The 13,160-nt window shown below is 50.3% G+C and overlaps 4 protein-coding genes across 4 annotated transcripts; 3 read left to right on the top strand and 1 right to left on the bottom strand.

The window, feature by feature from the left end:
• Positions 1-131: 131 nt before the first annotated feature.
• On the top strand, positions 132-2,251 carry JCM6883_000970 (uncharacterized protein; the record flags this gene model as incomplete). The annotated part of the gene is made up of 6 exons (XM_076629978.1): positions 132-687; positions 759-1,282; positions 1,350-1,453; positions 1,514-1,602; positions 1,676-2,125; positions 2,193-2,251. The coding sequence occupies 6 exons, from the start codon at positions 132-134 to the stop codon at positions 2,249-2,251; spliced, it is 1,782 nt and encodes a 593-aa protein (XP_076490143.1).
• Positions 2,252-3,072: 821 nt separating this feature from the next.
• Positions 3,073-4,218, top strand: JCM6883_000971 (uncharacterized protein; the record flags this gene model as incomplete). The annotated part of the gene is made up of 1 exon (XM_076629979.1): positions 3,073-4,218. One exon carries the CDS (start codon positions 3,073-3,075, stop codon positions 4,216-4,218), a length of 1,146 nt encoding a protein of 381 aa, XP_076490144.1.
• A 260-nt stretch (positions 4,219-4,478) lies between these two features.
• Positions 4,479-7,365, bottom strand: NDC80 (kinetochore-associated Ndc80 complex subunit NDC80; the record flags this gene model as incomplete). The annotated part of the gene is made up of 9 exons (XM_076629980.1): positions 4,479-4,565; positions 4,648-4,738; positions 4,807-4,937; positions 5,005-5,555; positions 5,634-5,778; positions 5,851-5,945; positions 6,033-6,231; positions 6,330-6,846; positions 6,917-7,365. 9 exons carry the CDS (start codon positions 7,363-7,365, stop codon positions 4,479-4,481), a joined length of 2,265 nt encoding a protein of 754 aa, XP_076490145.1.
• A 350-nt stretch (positions 7,366-7,715) lies between these two features.
• On the top strand, positions 7,716-12,464 carry JCM6883_000973 (uncharacterized protein; the record flags this gene model as incomplete). The annotated part of the gene is made up of 13 exons (XM_076629981.1): positions 7,716-7,796; positions 7,867-8,148; positions 8,226-8,269; positions 8,344-8,407; positions 8,472-8,650; positions 8,733-9,621; positions 9,698-9,960; positions 10,045-11,490; positions 11,556-11,625; positions 11,689-11,785; positions 11,856-11,927; positions 12,001-12,182; positions 12,246-12,464. 13 exons carry the CDS (start codon positions 7,716-7,718, stop codon positions 12,462-12,464), a joined length of 3,888 nt encoding a protein of 1,295 aa, XP_076490146.1.
• Positions 12,465-13,160: the final 696 nt, after the last annotated feature.

Consider the following 13,160-nt stretch of genomic DNA (forward strand, 5'->3'; position numbering starts at 1 on the left):
CCTCTCAGAATAGCCTCTGCGACGGCTTCCTAGCACCCATACGCAAAGGCGACCTCCCACCTTTTCATCTCTCGATCTCCCTTTCTCTCCATCTCTCCACTCGACGCACGTAGTCAAACACCTCAGAGATCATGTGGCGCAACAACGCACGTCAAACAGGAGCGAACGATGCCCCCTTAGCGACTCAACGTCGATGGGGAGGAGGAGCACCTTCAGCAAACGATTCAGCTCCCCAGCAACCGCCTCAGCAACAGAACTCGTACGGTGGAGGATACGGCGGAGGGTATGGAGGAGGAGATAGAGGGCCACCAGGTGGTGGGAACGGGTACGGAGGAGGATACGGGAACGATCGAGGACCTGGTTCGTTTGGTGGAGGAAATAGCTACCAACAAGGACCGCCAGGAGGAGGAGGAGGATACGGTCAACAACAACAGCAATCACAGGGCTACGGGGGAGGCTACGATGATCCCGCGCCGAGAGGAAGACCGACGAGTAGATTCGATGATCGAGGTCCTCCTGGTTTACCTTCGGCTCCCCCGCCTCCTCCTCCTGCTCAGGATGATGGAGCTGCTGCAGCGGGAGGTGAGAGGAAGAGGAAGAGTCGTTGGGGTTCGAAACAGGAGAATGCGGCGATGCCAGTAGCGATTACGGGAGGAGTTCAGGAAAAAGATTTGGAAGCTTATGCTCGTCAGTCCTCCTCTCTCTCAGTCTTTGACTGTCTGCGCGTGTAGGAGAGCTGACCTTTATATCGTGAATAGTTCAATTACGTCTCGACGAGATTTCTCGATCGCTTCGAACTGGACAAGTAGTTCCTCCCGACGGTCAACGTTCCCCTTCTCCTCCCCCGACTTACGATTCTCATGGTCGACGAACGAACACTCGAGAAGTACGATACCGCAAAAAACTCGAAGATGAACGAATGCGACTCGTCGATCGACAAATCAAGAGTGATCCGAATTACAAACCTCCAACAGAATATTTGATGGCGAAACGTCAAAACGCTGGAAGACCTACCGATAAAGTTTACATCCCCGTCAAAGAGTTCCCAGAGATCAATTTCTTCGGATTGTTGGTTGGACCGAGAGGAAACTCGTTGAAGAAGATGGAGAGGGAGAGTGGTGCGAAAATTTCGATTCGAGGAAAAGGTTCGGTGAAAGAAGGAAAGGGAAGACCGGGACATTTCGACGATGATGAGAACGATGAGTTGCATTGTTTGATTACGGGTGATACGGAGGAGAAAGTACAAACTTGTGTTAAACTCATCAACACGGTTATCGAAACTGTGAGTCTCTCGCTGTCTCTATCCTCTCGATAACGGCACGATGTACTCATTATACATATTCGAATAGGCTGCATCGGTTCCGGAAGGTGATAACACTCACAAACGAAACCAACTTCGAGAATTGGCTGCTCTCAACGGAACTCTTCGAGACGACGAGAACCAAGTTTGCCAGTACGTCGAAGGCTCGCATCAGTTCCAGCAACGATACTGATAACTTTCTTCTGCGTACAGAAACTGTGGAGGATTAGGTCACCGAAAGTACGAATGTCCTGAACAAAAGAACTGGAGTGCTGGAATCATTTGTCGAATCTGTGGAGGAGGTTAGTCCTTCTTCGAGCGCTTCTCTCACACTATCCCTTACTGAATACTGACGATCTCTCTTCTCGATTGTAGCTGGACACATGGCAAGGGATTGCACTCAAAGACGCGGAGGACCCGGAGGACAATTCGGTGGACCCGGAGGAGTTCCTCAACAAGCACCCGCCGCCTCTCAATTCGATTCCGAATACGCTTCCCTCATGGCCGAACTCGGAGAAGAAACCGTCGCACCTCCCGCTGCCGTACTCGGTTCTGGTCCTCCTCCTCCCGGATCCGAATTCAACCAACAACAGGGAGGACCACAAGGACAGTACGGTGGACCTCCTCCTCAAGCACTCGATGAGAATGGGAACAAGATCCCACCGTGGAGGGTCGCAGCGAATTGGAACCCTCCGGTTGTCGTTAGGACGGGTCCTCCTCCTCAAGCGAGACCCCCTCCTCCACCTCCGAGCGTTCCGTACGGTGGTCAACAGATGCAGAATGGTTATACTTCGTTCCCTACTGCTAATTACAGCGCTGCTCAATGTAAGTCTTCCCTTTCCCGAAAGAACTTCTTTGGGGGAATCTTGATCTGACTCTCGATTCTGAACAGATGGAGGTTATCAACCACCTCAACAAGCCGGATATCAAGCCTACGGTGGTGGATACTAATCTATGGAACGACATTAACTAACTCATCAATCAAAAACTAACCGCGAAATTCACAAGAATCAAAAATCTCTCACTCTGTTTTTTCCCTCTCATTTTCCATCTTCTCTCATTTTGTACCTCCGTTTTCTCATTGTACTCCCTCCCTCCCTCACCTCAGTTTCTCTCTGACCTTTCTCATCCTTTGAACTAACAAAAAAGCGCTTCCTAACGAACGGACTGACTCTAACAAGGAGACTGAACGAATTCTGATCCTGATCTTCTTTCTCGACGAGTTTTCCTTTCGCGGCGCAAGCGCCATTCTTCTTCCGTCCCTGCCGACTCCAACGGACGTCCAGGTGGTGAGATGTTCACGACTGACTTTGAACAGCGTCTTTCCCTCGAGTCACTTCTAGCCACACACTGTGGAAATTTCCAAAGTGAAACTCGTTTCTGTCCAAACCCAGCGACGGAACGAGCTCACGAGAGCCCATTCGGCAAAATGAACTCTTGCAATTGATCGAAAGTACCTTTTTGTGCTTTTTGTCCATACTGCGAAGAGAATAGTCAAGTTAAGGAAAGGTCGAAACTTTTCGGCGAGCTCTGAACCTTTTTTGGAAATGAACGCGAGCCCAAAAGTTACGATCTCGCGCTTTCGGCCCTTGCTTTACTCATCCTTTCAGCTCTCTCTCGCATACAAGCAATCAGTAGACGAGCGCGCCGTACGATCCCTCCACGCCACGAGAGGTCCTCGAACCGTTTCACTCAACCTCGACGCTAGCGCGCGCGATCGCCTTCACCCTCCTCCCTCTCCCGATCGTCCGACCTTCCAAATCCACCACCGTATGCCTAGTCATTCACTCCTCTCCGCGCTCCTGACGACTCGACGTGGGATTTTTTTTCTTTCTCTCTCGTTCCTCACTCTGTACCTCCTCTTCCATTCCTCCTCCTCTTCTTCTACCCTCACGACAACGACACCGAGTACGAATACGCCAGGAGGAGGGGTGAAGGGATGGGCCCGGGAGTATTGGAATAAAGCGAGTTGGAGTTCGACCAGCGTCAGGGAGGAGGAGGAGGAGAGGGAGAGTTTAGGGAATTTGAGAGAGTTGAAAGAGGCGAAACATCGGAAAATGAGGGAGGAGGAACTGGCGAGAGGAGGAATATTAGGGGGAGGGAATGAACATGCGTTCGAAAGAGAGGGAGAGCGAGAGGGAGAAGGGACGAAACAGGAATGGAAGAAAGTCGAAGAATCGAACGATTTATTCGCTACGAAAGTAGATCAGTACCAGGAGGAGGAGGAGACGGAGCGATTCATCAACAGTGACAGTGAAGAGAACGATGAGTACCTCCCTGGGATCGAATACGAAGAAGGAACAGGACGAGGAGGAGATCAAGGTTCGGGTTCAGCTTTGTTCAATCACAATCACAACGTCGACCCTAAAGAAGCCGCCTTAGCCGATTCTCCAAGAGTCGCTATCGAAGAAGAAGCGTTGAATCGAGCGCCTATGGCAGCCCTTCCATCTACGGAGGAGGAAAGCTCGGCAAATTCTGGAGGATCGAATCCGAACGATGGAACGACCGGGTTGGCAGATCATGCAGCGGCGAAAGCACCCTCTCAAGAGAAAGAGAAAGGGAACAACAACAACAACGAGGATACCGGACCTCAGCATCAGATCCTACGGAAACCTAAACCGAAACCGAAACCGAATGTCGTCGCGGGTAAACCGAAAAAGATTGGAACGGGAGGGAAAGTCGTCAAACCTGAGGAGGTACTAGCGCCTGTCGTCGAGGGAGGAGGATCGGGTCATGCAGCAAAGGGAGTAGGGGTTGAGGGAGGAGGGGAGAAGGCTGGGAAAGTTGTGCAAGCTGAGGCCGGAAAACGAGTGGGAACAGGTGCGAGACCGGGTGCGAAAGGAATGGGATTAGAGAGACTCGAAGGGATTGGAGCAGAGAGGAGGAGAGTGAGACGGAGAAGAATAGAATGGCGATGAGTTTTTTCAGTTTGGTCTTTTTTTGGGTTCGCAGTTTGTTGTTCACTTGTTCCTACTATCTTATCGAAAGACGTCCTCGTGTTGCTCATTACTCTCCTTACCAGCTGCTTTGAGAGCCTCTCGATACCGCACAGATAAAGTTACAGACAAATCATCTCGAGAGATTCGAGGTTCCAAATAAATGAGAAATAGACGAAACGGCGAAGTGAAAGACGAATAAGGGGTATATAATAGAAGGTAATACATAGGAGAGACGTTGCTCAACGAGCGGCATGTTTAATCTCGAGATCCTCCTGTGCCTCAGCGATCAAAGCTGCGAGGTTCCGAGTTCCGTTACTCATGTGTTCCTGTCAACACGACCCACAGCTCAATTCATCAGTATCCCGTGCAAAAAAGACTTGAAAGAACTGGACAGAAGGCGAAGCTGACCTTGTAGCTGACGAAAGTATCCATCGCAGCTTCTAAAGCTGCTCGATTCGCTTTCCTGATCGCTTCTGTATCTTGCTTAACGGAACGACGTCTATTCACAGCGCAGGCGTCAGCGTCGAGAGGAAAGACCTGAGGAACGGAGAGAGAAGAAGAACTAACTCGAGAACTCGTTGATCGTAACGATGAGTCGCGAGTTGAAGGGCGTGATCCGCAGTTGAACTAGCCGCGTGAACTTGTTGTTGTAATCGATCGAGTTCGAGGTTCGTAGCGTGCATTTCTCGATCAATACGCTGAGAAGCGAACGAACGATCAGTACTGATCTTCGCAAGAGACTGAAGCGAAGAAAATTCGATTCACCTCGTTCAAATCGACCTTTTCCCTATCGACCGCCTCAAACTCTACATCCAACCCAGCCTGTACATCTCCATACTCCGCGATGACTTCCCTCAGCCTCGTCATCTCTTCTTCCAAATTCACCTGCGCTTCTCTCAACATATTGATCTCTTCCTTCGTCCCCGCTCTCAATTTCTGCAAAGCGGGTTTCACTACCGTCGAAATCCCTTCCGGAACTGGATTCTCCGCGGCACCATTAACTTCTTGTCCGAAATAAACCGCCTCCTGAAACCCTGGAACGGAAACTGGTCCATCGAGAATCCCGAGTGGTGTAGCTTTCGATTCGTATTCTACGCAAAGTTTTTGCGCAGAATCGAGTTCACGTTGTAAATCGATTTCGAGTGACATTTTCTTCTCCGTAACGGATCGGTAACGGTGTTGAACGTCTTGTAAGGCTTTCGTTAATTGTTGTCGTTCGGAATTGAGAGAGGTGATTTCGAATGGAGTGAGTTTTTGAGCTTTCACTTGAAGTTCGAGTCGTTCTTGTTCTCGTTGTTTAGATTCTCTTTCCTCGACTGTCCCCCACCCGATTCTCGCATCAGTGAACCCCTCTTCGACGGTGAGGGTGAGAAGGGGAAGAAAGTACGACTTACGAGCATCAGCGATAGTCTGGTCGAGTTGTTTCCTCGTCTGAACGTATCCCGCATTCTTCTTCGAGATCAAAACGTTGTAACCATTCAATTTCTCGATATCTCGTTTCACTAACGCTTGTTGAGCTTTGAACGCGACGATTGGATCCTACACAACATACGAGATCGACTTAGCACGATGTTTCCACTGAGAGAGAGGAGAGGAGGGGGATGGACGAACTTCGGTTTCGGATAACTCGCGCCATTCTCGTTCGAGTTCTTCATTTTCTCCTTGAAGGTCTTCGATTCGTCCCTTCTGAATCGACATCGCTTGATCTGCAAGCCAATACGAACCGTATCAGATCCCTGCCTCGTCCTCACGAATCAAAGATCTGAGAAACCCGTCAAGTAAAGTCGACTGACCTTGATACCCTCTCAATTCCTCCAAATCTCCTTCCCACATCTCATCCTCTTCCCCAGCGATGAACTTGTCGTAAGCCGATTGGAGGAAATGGAACCAAGCGTGAGGGATCACTTCGTCTACTGAGGTTAGGGAACGAAGAGTGAAATCTGGTGCGGGCATTTGGAGTTCTGGGTCGGAATTGAAGGCGATTTCTCGTGACTACTCTCCTCAGAAAACGGTTTTATCATCAGTATGAAGAGAAACTAGGAGGGAGGGAGAAAAGATGGGAGGGAGATGGGGAGAAGGAAGAGACTTACTTCGATAACCATGACTAACCAATGTAACATTGCCAACATGTTTGGCCAACTCTGCATCGAACCAATCGACTGTAAATGACTCTTTGTAATACTATCCGTAAAAGGATATTGACAAGTTCTCAAAGTCATCAACACTTCATCCTCGAATTTCACTTTCGGTTGACCTTTCCCTGGCGGAGCACCGAAATTGATCGATGGATCGAAGAGTTTTGTTAGGAAACCGAATACTTGACTGAAATGGGTCGAGGTGGGACCAAGAAGGTTTTGGAGGGAGAGTTGAAAGGGACATTGATGAGTACTGAGGAATTGGAGAATATCTTCGGCGTGACGTTCTTGCGCTCTCTTGGGGCGAACTTCTCGAGGATCTTTCGAGGGGCGTACGAGTGTCGAAGAGGAGATTCCTCCGCCGGGAGTCATCGGGGTAACTAATCCTCCTCCTCCCGAGGGTAGAGGGGTTGGTCCACCGGGTAAACCTCCCAAGGTAGAACGTCGATGATGAGTTGAAACTCTTCTCTCCCTACACACTCGTCACTTGCGATCAGTTCCTCATCTCTGATAGCCTAGAAGGAAAGCGATTGAAGACTGACGAAGGAGGTACATAATCGAAATTTGTCGTATTCCCTCCTCCCTGTCCTTGTCCAGGAGCGAACGAACTCCTACTCAACGCGGGTTGATTCCTCGCTACTGACATACTTCCACCGAAACTCGCCAAACTGTTATACATATGATTCGCCCTACTCGCCGTCATCGGAGGTTCCCTCGTTGATGTTGAGGCTGTTCCGATTCCTCCATGACCTTGAGAGAAGGGTTGCGATCCCTGACTGGAAGAGGGACCTTCGTAGGAAGCGTAAGGAGCCATAGATTGTCGTCCACCTCCTCCTCTTGACGATGCTCCGAGGGGTTGCTGTTGTTGTTGAGGAAGGAGTGAAGTTCGAGAAGAAGATGGAGCGAGGGATTGTCGAGGACGTGGGATCGAGGATGGAACACCCCCGGGTGGGGCTTGGTTCGATTGAATAGTTCTTCGTCGGTCTCCCATCGTGCCTAGCTAATTGTCGAGGCGAGTGAGAGGAGAGAGGAGAGGGTTTGTTTATTGATCGAGAGAAAGTCGGGAGAGGGTCGCGTTAAGCGCGCGTTCGATGGCCGTGTTCAAGGAGGTGACTGTATAGATTCTTTGTGGGTGATCGATCGAGTGATTGCGTGAGAAGGAGAGGAAGAGTTTCCGATCCGAAAATCAGCGCGTCCTCTTTCATCTCTTTCGTCTGCTATCACCTCGACTCTTCACTGCTGTACGTCTCTTGGCTCTAGCAAACACGAGGGAACGCGCTAGATCGAGTCGGCTTCACCTCTCAGGACCTTTCACGCGACGTCTCTCTTCTCTCTCTGGCGATGTCGACCTCGAACCCATCCTTGTTCAAGAACGTCTCTTTCTACATCCACGATACGATACAACCTCGAATCCGACTCGCTGTGAGTTGTCCCTCTCCCTTCTTCCTTGTTTTCCCCCGCTGAGACCTCCCGATCCGTTCTTTGGTCACAGCTACATGAACTCCTAGTCGATTCCGGCGCATCTCCATGTCCTCCCTCCGACGTAGAAGCAGCAGCAGGAGACGGTCCGACTAGACGGTTCGATTTAACGAAATTAACTCATTTCATTACCGATACTCTTGATTTCCCAGAGTACGCTCTACTGGAGAAACATAACAAGGGTGGAGATGAAACAGACGATGAGAAGAAAAGGAAGGGAAAGGGGAAGGGAAGGGGGGTGATCAGTGCGGAAGGGGAGGATAGGGAAGGAGATGGCAAAGTGAAAATCGTACTCGTGAGCCCTCCTCTCCCAATTCTGTCAGTCTAGACTGAATGGGAGATGAGCTAATCGGTGATTTCCGAACGTTACAGCCGGCTTGGGTCACTCGTTCGTTCGATCTTCAAGTGTTACAACAGTAAGTTTCGTACTTTTCGAGTTTTTCATTTTCGTTTCTTCGCTGCAGCTCATTCGATAATCTACTGTTACTAGATCTCGTTTCTATTCTCCCGACCCTTCTCTCTTCCTCTCCGGAACCTGTATCTGTACTTCCGGCGTACGTTCTCTCCCTTCTCCTCCAAGTCTCTCCCGTATCCAACCTCCCTCGTTTGTTCTCTTAGTTACCCATCTCAGACGATCTCACGATCTGTTCCGCCGTCGAAGCGTTCGGAGGTCAATGGCGTCGCGAACTAACTCGAGAAGTGACACATTTGATCTGTGTTAGTGAGACGGGGAAAAAGTATGAAATGGCGATTAAATTTGGGACAGAATTGGGGATCGCCATAGTTCTACCTCATTGGTTCGTCTCCTTTCCCTCTCCTTTCCTGGTGGATGACTGCCCGACGAAAAGAGAGCTGATGAGGAGATGGAAGGAAGAATAGGTTTGAGGAGAGCTTGAAATTGAATCAATTAGTCCCAATGGATATCTACCGTTTTCCCTCCCCACCCTACTCAACTTCACTCCGCGATCCTTCTTCCTCGAAACCTTTCGTTGAACGTTTAACCGAATACTGGAAATCAAGATTACCCTCCTCATCCGTTCTCGCCTCTACTTCTACTTCTACTTCTACTTCCACTTCCACTTCCACCTCGAAGGAGAAGGACAAAGAACCGACGATTCAGACGACTCCAAATACGGCGACTCATAAGATTCTCGGACTGGAAGAAGGGTTATCGAAATCAACGAAATCGAGATTAGAGGATAGTGAGAAATATTTCAGGGCTAGTACGATCGAAGGGTTTCCGAGTCAGGTGTTACAGAGGGAATTGAACGATACGACACTCGGAGGAGGAGGAGGGAAGGGTGCGAAAGGAGCAGGAGCGGTAGGAGGAGGAGGAACTTCGCAAGCTTCGAATTCGAGATTGGATTCGACTTTATCGGCGGTTGAGGCTCTTTCGAACGGGAACGAGGAGTCGAATCGGAAGAAGAAAGGGACTGGAAGAGATGGAACTGCAGGAAAGAATCGAATTTTCGAAGGAAAGAAGTTTTACCTCGCGAGTGACCTCGGATTGAGTAGCGGGATCGAACAAGCGATTAGTACGAAGATTGAGAGTTTTGGGGGGAGTGCATGGAGTTTCGGAGTAGATGGGGAGAGGGAAGTTGAGGAGGAACAGAGGAGGAGGGAAAGATCAATCTCGAAAGGGGCGAGTCAGAGTGCTGCGAGTGGAAGTGGAAGGGATAGTTGGGCGAGGAGGAGGATTGCGGAGAAGAGGTTGAGGGAGGCGGATTATGTCGTGTTGAGGAATCGAGAGGGTTGGGAATATTGGGTCGTGAGTCTTTTTGAGTTCGGACCATCTTTTCTTCGAGAAGCCTGTTCTGACTTTTCTCGATTCAACGACGATGCAGGCTTATGATCTCGACCTCTCGATCGGTACTCCTCCCTGGCTGTTCTACACCTTCGCTAACCAATCCGCCTCCTCCCCTCTCTCTCGACTCGTTCATTACCCACCTCCCTCGAGAGACGGTGTACCCGAATTCAAAGACAAGACGATAACAGTTTCAAACTATACTGGGTTGGCACGAGAATACGTCAGGACGTTGATTGAATTGTTGGGAGCGAAATACGAAGGGACGATGGGGAGGAATACCGATTTCGTCGTTACTGCTTCGTACGTCCTCGTCTCTCCCCCTACTCTCCTTCTCCTCTCTAACTTCATGATCCCGAACTGATTCTCGTCGATCATGGTTCACAGTGACGTCGGTTCGAAATGTGTTCACGCGAAAACCTGGTCCATCCCCCTCGTAACTCACCTTTGGCTCGAATCCTGTGTCATCTCTTGGACTCTCTTATCCCCTGCCCTTTCACCAGCATACACGATCTCGTCGAGCTCGATCGAAGGGACCATGTTTCCGACGATTCTGGGGTGGAGGAATTGGACGAAGGAGGCGATCAGGAAATGGGCGGAGAGTGACGAGAACAAGGAGGCGAGGGAGAAGGGGAGGAGGAGAGTCGAGGAACTCGAAAGGGAGGAAGCGGGGCCGGAGAGTCTCGAGATTGAGGAGGATGGACATGAGGGAGGAAATGAGTACGAAATGAAAATCGACGAGGAGGAGAACGTCAAGCCGGAACGAGAGGATGAGATGGAGGTTGATGAACCCGAGCCGCCGAAGAAGAAGCGACCGGTCGTCAAGAAGGAGATCGTCGAAAAGGAGAAGGAAAAGGAGAAGGAAAAGGAGCAGGAAGTGAAACCGACGTCGAGGCGGAAGAGTAAAGATGTTCCGGTGGTCGAGATTCCCGCACCGGCACGAGATACGCCGAAATCGAACGGGAAGAAAGTCGAAAAGAACGAGAAACGCTCTTCGAAAACGACGAAACCGACATCTCGAAACGACAAGGACGAGGAAGAACCCGCCCCAACTCGACCTCGCTCCAAATCGAAGTCAACGAAAGTTGCCTCTCCCGCACCTCCTCCTCCTCGAGACGACGACAAGACTCCGGATCGACCCGTCAAGAAATCGAAACCATCGAAGAAAGCTGCTCCGATCGAAGTCGACGAGGAGGAGGACAACGAATCTTCTGCACTTTCCGACGCCGACCCGAACGACAAAGACGACGACGACGACGACAAGTCCTCACCTTCCTCTTCTTCAGAATCGAGTCTCCCTCCGTCTGCGAAAGCGATCTCGAAACATTTCAACCAAATCGATCCTCACAACCTCGTTCAACCGGGTTCGAAACGTGCTGCCGCTGGTAAAGCTCGACTCGCACTTCATGTCGCGATGGAGGACAAGAATCAGTTTGAACAGGAACAGAAGAGTAGTGCGAGGAAAGGAGCGGGGGGGACTACGAGGAGGAGGAGTGGAACGGCGGGGAGAGAGAGTGGGAGTCCGAGTAAGAAGAAGAGGAAAGTCAAAACGGAAGATACTAGCGATGAGGAAGAAGCGAACGAGGACAAGCCGGAGGAAGAAGAGGAGGAGGAGGAGGAGGAGGATTCGAAGCCTGTCGTGAAAAAAGGTCGTGGGAAAACGAAACGAGCTTCGACCGAAGACGACGATGAAGCCTCGCCACCGCCACCGAAGAAAAAGAAAGCAACAAAAGTCGTCAACAAGAACCTCAAGGCTGCGAAACAAGAGGACGGCACGACTCAAGAAGGCGCAATTTCAAGCTTCGACAATCCTCCTCGAGCGAAACCTCCTTCGTACGCTTTTCCTCTCATCCTACTGTGTTGCGACGAGCTGACTTCCTCGAGTTGTCGTCGATCAGTGCCAAGACAAGCAAGATTCGACTCTTGTCTACCGGACTAGGTTTGGAAAAGACGTCGAGCGAAGTCAAAGTGTGTCTCCTCCGTTTCTATCGAGTAAGCTATACAAGCTGACAGCTTTCATCGTTCGAGTAGGAAATGAAAGCACTCGGAGCTCTGTGGACGGAGAAAGCGCAAGAAGCGACGCACGTCGTCGTGAAAGGCATCACTCGAACCGAGAAATTCCTCACCTGTACGTTCCTCTGAAGACGCTACTCCTTCTTGCTGCGGCGTGCTGATCTCTCTTGGCTCCCTTTTTGTAGGTCTTTGTTACGCTCCTATTATCGTCACGAAGAAATGGCTCGACGCTTGTATCGATGCGAAAGAACTTGTCGGTGAGTAGTTCTTTTCTTCCTCTCGACGCGAACACGGGGCTCTCGGTCCACTGACATTCGATTCCGATGCTAGACGAGACCCCGTATCTATTGAAAGACAAGAAGAAAGAATCGGAACTTGGAGACTCGCTCGCGACGATTCTCGCCCGTGCAAAGAAGGGAAAAGCGCTCGATGGGAGAAAAGTCTACATCACGAAAGGTGCTCATGCCGAAGTCGGAATCCTATCGAGGATCGTCTCGGCTTGCGGTGGAATCGTGAGTCGTTATCTCCTCTCTCGTTCTGGAACTCGAGCTTATTCCTCGGAATGGCTCTTTCAGGTCGCACCAAACGATCTCAACCGACAATACAAGAAGATCAAAGAAGACCCTACAGCTCTCGTCGTCGGAGGCCCGGGAGATCGACGAGAATGGGACAAACTCGCGAGCGAAGGAATTCCGATCTTTGCGGCTGAAGCTATTTTCACGACTGCTCTTCATCAATCGGCGGAACGAGGGTTCTCAAATGCGAATAGGGTCGATGCGCAGTTGTCAGCTTGAAAAGGGGTTTCAGATCTTGTTGTCGTTTAACTTATTTTCTTGATTTCGCAAACTACTTCTTCGTTCTCGTGAGCCTTGTCGTGTAGAGCGCGGTATGACAGGCTGAGGTCGCGAGGAGCCCTCGAGGTGAGCGGAGTGCGCACCGTTGCGAGGGAGAGCGAGAGGGGATTTGATCTCGATCTTCTTTTCTCGCTAGAGAACCACATTCGCTCGTCTACACCTCCATAATCTGATCCTAGCCCTGTTATGGTCGCTCTCGAGTGATGAGCGCTCTTTGAGGCTGGCAGGAAACAGTCGAGTTGTTGACTTTTCCCGCACTTGCGAGAGGGAAAGGAGACCAAGTTTTCACTCTCTTTGCTTCCTCTCAGCTTTGGTTGTTGACACTCTCACTGTCACTGTTGAGAGATACATTCGAAACCCCTCGAGCGAGAGTGAGAGAACTTGAGAGAGGGTGAGAGAACTTGAGAGAGTGCGAGAGAGTCGAGAGAGCGACTTGAAACTTCAAAGAATGACTCGATAGAAGCTAGAAAGGTTGCGTTGCGTTGAGTTGGGTTGAGATGCCAAAAAAAATTCGAGTTCCGTAGAACTGTTCCCTCGCTAGAATGGAGAGTGCGTGTCAATTCAAAGGTGCCCAGACAGATTCGAAGAACCAAATTGGAAAGAAATACTCATGAGGAATTCATATTGTCTCTGTCT

The sequence above is a fragment of the Sporobolomyces salmoneus genome, assembly GCF_050403485.1.
Source record: "Sporobolomyces salmoneus JCM6883 DNA, S_salmoneus_JCM6883_v1_ctg7, whole genome shotgun sequence".
In the NCBI taxonomy this organism is placed as follows: Eukaryota; Fungi; Basidiomycota; class Microbotryomycetes; order Sporidiobolales; family Sporidiobolaceae; genus Sporobolomyces; species Sporobolomyces salmoneus.